Source organism: Tupaia chinensis, unplaced genomic scaffold (assembly GCF_000334495.1).
Source record: "Tupaia chinensis unplaced genomic scaffold, TupChi_1.0 Scaffold144255_1, whole genome shotgun sequence".
In the NCBI taxonomy this organism is placed as follows: Eukaryota; Metazoa; Chordata; class Mammalia; order Scandentia; family Tupaiidae; genus Tupaia; species Tupaia belangeri.
In genome coordinates this window covers 807,787-814,049 of record NW_006204113.1, presented here as the reverse complement: position 1 = coordinate 814,049, position 6,263 = coordinate 807,787, and the positions used below count along the sequence as shown (strand labels likewise).

The 6,263-nt window shown below is 57.3% G+C and overlaps 1 protein-coding gene across 5 annotated transcripts in view; it reads left to right on the top strand.

The window, feature by feature from the left end:
• POLL (DNA polymerase lambda) overlaps positions 1 to 6,257 on the top strand; it is a 17,368-nt gene extending 11,111 nt beyond the window's left edge. For all 5 annotated transcript variants that reach the window (XM_014583346.2, XM_014583347.2, XM_014583348.2 and 2 more), the window contains exons 6-9: positions 1,276 to 1,449; positions 2,021 to 2,149; positions 5,310 to 5,478; positions 5,873 to 6,257. In XM_014583346.2, the coding sequence (XP_014438832.1) occupies positions 1,276 to 1,449; positions 2,021 to 2,149; positions 5,310 to 5,478; positions 5,873 to 6,237 (837 nt within the window). In that variant the 3' untranslated portion in view covers positions 6,238 to 6,257. The remainder of the gene's footprint in view (positions 1 to 1,275; positions 1,450 to 2,020; positions 2,150 to 5,309; positions 5,479 to 5,872) is intronic.
• Positions 6,258 to 6,263: the final 6 nt, after the last annotated feature.

Here is a 6,263-nt window from a genome sequence, read left to right as displayed (position 1 = left end):
GACCATGGCTCGAGTCCTGGACCTGGCAGCTTGCTTTCTCACTTTCTCTTTCTCTCTCTCTCTTTCTCTGTCTCTTCCTCTTTCTCACTCTGTCCCTCTCTGGTCAAATAAAAATAAATAAATAAAGTTAAATAAGAAAATTCTTAGGGGGAAAAAAAAAAACCTTCAGACTCCAGGGGCTAGCAGGTGGCATGGTGGTTAAGGCACAGGATCCTCACATGGCTGGCCACGATTCAAGCCCCAGACCTGGCAGCTTGAAAATCATGCTGTATACACATATGTGTGTGCCCAAAATCCCAAGAGGAGACCGGAGGAGGAGGGATTGGAGTGTGGCCATCCCCTCTGGGGGGTGGTTTCTCACTCTTCCTCTCTGTCTCTCTCCGGGGAGCTCTTGTAGCCTCTGGCAAAAAACAAACAAACAAAAAACCAAAAACAAAGCAGACTCTGGAGCCTAACAGACCACAGTTTAGTTCTGCTTTCCAAAATTCACTGACTGGCCCTAGACAAGTTACTTAAACTTCCTGAGCATCAATTTTTTCATCAGTAAAAAGGGGCTAATTATAGCAGCCCACGGGGCCAGCAGGTGGCATGGTAGTTAAAGGCACTGGATTCCCACATGGCCAACTGAAGTTTGAGTCCCGGACCTGGCAGCTTGCCTTCTCACTTTCCCTTTCTCTCTTTCTCTGATCAAATTGAAAAAATGGTAGTAACAAATGGGATTAAATAAATAAATCTTTCCAACAAAAGAACGAGCAAACAAATAGCAGCTCTCTCTCAGTGTCCTGGGGAGTGTGAGGGGAGATGGTCCCCTGGAGCAGAGACTGGTCCGGTGAGCCCCAGGGAATGTCAGCTCTGGGGAGTGTGAGGGGAGATGGTCCTGTGGAGCAGGGACTGGTCCGGTGAGCCCCAGGGAATGTCAGCTCTGGGGAGTGTGAGGGGAGATGGTCCCGTGGAGCAGAGACTGTGGAGCAGAGACTGGTCCGGTGAGCCCCAGCCCCAGCGAATGTTAGCCCTGGCAGTTACACTGACGCTGATGGCAGCTAGTGCTATTCCCTACTTCTTGCTGGTCCTCATCCCTCCGGACACAAGCTGAATCCCCCGGCCCCAAGCCACCCACGCTCCTCACCTGTGCCCACGCGTTTCGCAGCCGCGCAGTTGCCATCCGGCCCAGCCGGCCTGTGCGCAGGCATCTGCAGAAAGGGTCAGTTTCCCTCCGCGGCTCTACTCCGCTGCCTTCTCATGCTTCTTCCTTGCCTCTGCGGCTGCTGCCTCTAGGAGGCCTGCAGCATTCCTGGGATCGGGAAGCGCATGGCCGAGAAGGTCCTGGAGATCCTGGAGAGCGGGCACCTGCGGAAGCTGGACCACGTCAGCGACAGCGTGCCTGTCCTGGAGCTCTTCTCCAACATCTGGGGAGCTGGGACCAAGACTGCCCGGATGTGGTACTATCAGGTCAGACCCCAACCCAGCCCACTTCAGTTTTGCCGGATCTCAGAGCTCCTGCCCCAGATTTCCTGCACCCAGTGCTCTGATGAGGATGAACCCAGACCAGGCTTTCGAAGGGGACCAGAACTCACAGAGACCCCTCCCCTGGCTCCCAGAACAGCCCTGTTGCTTGGTACTCTGGAGGTGCAGGCAGGCACAAGAAGCAGATTTCTCTGTGCCCCAGACCATCAAGGGCCCTCCCCAGGAGACGAGGCCTCAGAGCTGCGGGCCAGAGCAGTTCCCAGACTGGCCCCACCCAGGATTCCCTGGGAGCTCAGTAACAGTGGGATGGCCAGGCCTGGCCCCATGATCGGACGTGAACCAGTATTTTGGGATGCTGTAGGGCTGGGCTGTGGCATGTCCCCTCTGCATCTTGCCTTGCTCACAGCCCACCAAGGACAGACTCACCACCCCTGGGGTTGGTCCTGGCTGAGGCCTTCCCTGGAGCTGGGGTGCTGGGAGCCTCGTGTATGTGCTTATTGATGCCTCTCACTTGTCCTGGGTCCTCGTAGCCTCCCATCTGGCTGCTTTTCTCCAGGGCTTCCGAAGCCTGGAAGACATCCGCACACAGGCCACCCTGACGACCCAGCAGGCCATCGGCCTGAAGCACTACGATGACTTCCTGGATCGCATGCCCAGGGAGGAGGCCGCAGAGATCGAGCAGACGGTAAGCTGGGCCCCGAGTGGCGAGGAGGGCCAGGCCCTGCTGTAAGGTTCTGGCTCAAAGAGCCCTTCATCCCTTAGCCGGGATACCCACAGCAAGGGAAGCTGTGGTCGCCAGACAGTGAGGAATGACCAGTTGAGACAGAAGCCACAGGCCCATGATGGGGCTGGGTGGCTCCAGGAGGGAAGAGGTGCCACGGCAGTTCTCAGGGCTAGCGGGTTGGTGTGCCGGGCGATCAGCAGACTTGGTCTGCATTAGATGTCTGCGTGTGTTAGTGTCAGGGCCGTGTTGGAGGAGGTTTAGGGCCCAGCCACTTAGTTAGGTTTTTTTTTTTTTTTTGAGAGATTTTCACTGTAGGGCGCGTGCGCTCGCCAAACAGACAGAGAGAGACATAGAGACAGAAAGCGAGAAATCACCCTCCAGGGGGGATGGTCACGCCGCAATCCCCTCTCCTCCATTTTCCTCTCGGGATCTTGGGCATGCACGCACACGCGCCCGGCGTGAGTTTTTTAAGCCACCGGGTCCGGGACACGAACCGCGGTCGACTATGTGGGAATCCAGCGCCATAGCCATTATGCTAACTGCTGGTTCCCGCCACTTAGGTTATTAAACTGGGCTGGGTTGGGACACGCCAGGGCAGGGGTTCTCTTTTTTTTTTTTTTTTTAGAATTATTTTCTTTAACTTCAATTTATTTATTTAAACTTGACCAGAGAAGGACAGAATGAGACACAGAGAGAGACGCAAAGTGAGAAAGCAAGCCACCAGTTCCGGGATTCGAACTGTGGTCAGCCATGTGGGAGTCCATTACCCCTTAACAACCATGCCACTTGCCGGCCCCAAGGGAAGGGGTTCTTAATGGGTTTGTTTGTTTGTTTGGTTGGTTGGTTATTTTTGAACTTTTTTTTTTTTTTGAGAGGTTTTCGCTATAGAGCGCGTGCGCTCACCAGACAGAGAGAGAGAGACATAGAGACAGAAAGCGAGAAATCACCCCCCAGGGGGGATGGTCACACCGCAATCCCTTCTCCTCCATTCTCCTCTCGGAATCTTGGGCATGCACGCACATGCGCCCAGTGTGAGTTCTAAGCCACCGGATCCAGGACACGAACCGCGGTCGAGTATCTGGGAATCCAGCGACATAGCCATTATGCTAACTGCTGGCTCCCTTGGTTGGTTATTTTTGAGAACCTACTGAATGAAACACAGGGGCTCTTTGCCTGCAGAATGCACAGATGTGGAAGGTTTCATGTCTCTGCAGATGAGCAGGGCTTCTGGAGCCCACCTGGCCGGCCAGGGCTCGGGTTAGAGATGGTGTAGGCCCGTGCCGCTAGGACTCGGCATGGGATGAGGGACAGCTTGGTTGGGGTCCAGGTAAGGGGAAGGCTCCATTAGGAGTGGTGCTTTCTTAGCATTGATTGCTTTAGGGTCAGAGTCCCGTCATCTAAGAAATAAGGTTTGGGGGCCAGCAGGTTTGGCAGGTAGTTAAGGGTGCTGGACTGCATCATGGCTGACCATGATTCAAGTCCTGGACCTGGTGGCTTGCCTTCTCACTTCCTCTCTCCCTCTCTGGTCAAATTAAAATAAACAAATGAATAAATAAAGTTAAATAAAATAATTTTTTTGGAGAGGTTTTTGCTATAGGGCGTGTGCGCTATAGCAGAGAGACAGAAAGCGAGAAATCACCCCTCAGGGGGGATGGCCACACCACAGTCCCTTCTCCTCCATTCTCCTCTCGGGATCTTGGGCACACACGCCTGCGTGCCTAGTGGGAGTCTTAAGCCACCAGGTCCGGGATGCGAACCGCGGTTGACCACATGGGAGTCCAGCGACATAGCCATTACGCTGCTAGTGTCAATAAAATAATTTTCAAAAAGAAGAAGAAAGGAGGTTTGGCCAGGAAGACCATGTGGTTCGAGTTGAGTTAGAGGTTGGGTTTATATTGGGTCATTGGAAAAGTCATGACACATTTTTGTATAGAAAAATACGTCATGTCTTTCCCGACGACACAGTGTAAACTGTGAGTGGGACGAGGGCTCCTGCAGGGCTGGGAGTCTCATCTGCTCATCTGGCGTCGGCCCTCACGGCTGCTCCTCGTGGGCAGTTCTCGCCCTCTCGGGCTTGTTTCGGTGAGGATTCTGATGGGGTCAGACTGCGCAGCAGAGGCAAGACCAGCTTGGTTGAAATCAGCCTCCACTCCGCTCCAGGCCACAAACGGCCTGGATAGACAGGCCCCTTTGTCCACCCATCACCAGGCCATGGTGCTAGTGCTGACACTGTCACTCAGCCACGGTGTCCGGGCACAGAGAATACCCCAGGCAGGCCCCAGCCCCCAGCCCATTGGAACAGAAGAGCTTCCCACCTGGCTTCTCTTGCCTCCCACCCAGGGCTCCAGCCTTGGGAGTTTTGATGGGATTACTCATCCAGCCTCCTCCCATTCTCTTGGGAGGCTCAAGAAGAGAGTGAGGGGATTAGCCAAAACTTGCTGCCAGTCAGGAGAACTGAGGTGTCCTGGCTGCCTGTATCCAGGGCCCGAGAACCCCAGCGCCCTGGGGTGGAGGAATCTGCATGTGAAAGCCTCCTGTCTCTGGGGAAGGCTGATGGGCTGGCTTTCTCTCCACTAGGGGTGGTCCTTGCTGCCAGTTCCTCTGTCCAGCTGCCTCCCCACCAGGACTGGATGTGGGTGCTGGCTGGACGGGCCCTCTCTTTGCTCCCTCTCTTTCCCCCTTCTGCAGTTAGGTTTCTGGGCTCCATTTTTCCCAGGGCTGGCCCAGGGCGGACTGCCAGCCACCTGCCCAGGCCCCCACTCACACACGCTGGCTGAGGCCCTCCTGGCCTGTCCCTTGTCTAAGCCGGGTTCCACAGGCCTGGGCACATGGTTGGGGCAGGGGCCAGGAGAAACTCCAGAGGGAGGCTGCATGCCCTTCCTCCAGAGCAGAGCACGCCTTCCCTGCCTGCAGCCAGCCTCTCCTTCCCCATCCTAGTGAGGCCCGAGGACAGCAGCTGCCCGGGGTGGCCTCCCTCGGGCTGGCAGCTGGCTGCCAGGGTTGACTAGGGCAGGCGCTGGGATGTGGCCCAGGGTCAGGGAAGGCCCCCTGCTGTCAGGGGAGAGGAGCTGCTTCTGGGGCATGAGGCCCCCAGCCCCAGCCCTCCCTTCTCTTTTCCCAGGTCCGGGAAGCAGCTCAGGCCCTCAACCCTGGGCTGCTGTGTGTGGCATGTGGCTCATACCGACGGGGGAAGGCGACCTGTGGTGACGTGGACGTGCTCGTCACTCACCCGGATGGCCGGTCTCACCAGGGCGTCTTCCGTCTCCTTCTGGACAGCCTTCGGCAGCGAGGTATGCATTCCAGCTCTGGGCGGGCAGGTTGGCCGGAGCAGGCCCGGGCTGGTGTCCCCAGTAGGGAGATAGGGAGGGAGAACCTCAGAGTTGCAGGGAGCAGGGGACACGTGCTTTGTAAGAAGGCCAGAGTCCTCTCAGGAACGGCTGAAAAAGCCTCCCACCTGCACAAGGGACGCAGTGACACCCGCAGGCTGGGGTCTCCTCCGAGCCTCTTGGGATGCTGTGGGGGAGAGGGGGAGAATTTCCGTGATTTGCAGTCAAGGAGACAGGCCCAGAGAAGCCAGGTCACGCAGCAAACAAATAGGGAGCTGGGGACAGAGCGCCAGGTTAGGAGCACCGGGGAGGACGGGCCAGCTTGGGCCACTCCCCACCCTCCCCCGTGCTGGACCAGGGTTCCTGACAGACGACCTGGTGAGCCACGAGGAGAACGGGCAGCAGCAGAAGTACCTGGGAGTGTGCCGGCTGCCCGGCCCGGGGCGGCGGCACCGACGCCTGGACATCATCGTGGTGCCCTACTGCGAGCTGGCCTGCGCCCTGCTCTACTTCACCGGCTCTGCCCACTTCAACCGCTCCATGCGGGCTCTGGCCAAGACCAAGGGCATGAGCCTGTCGGAGCACGCGCTCAGCACGGCCGTGAACCGGAACAGCCGCGGCGTCAAGCTGGGGCCTGGCCGAGCACTGCCCACCCCAACGGAGAAGGACGTCTTCAGCCTCTTAGGCCTTCCCTACCGAGAACCGGCCGAGCGGGACTGGTGACCCAGGGCTGCGGGGCTGGCGGTCCC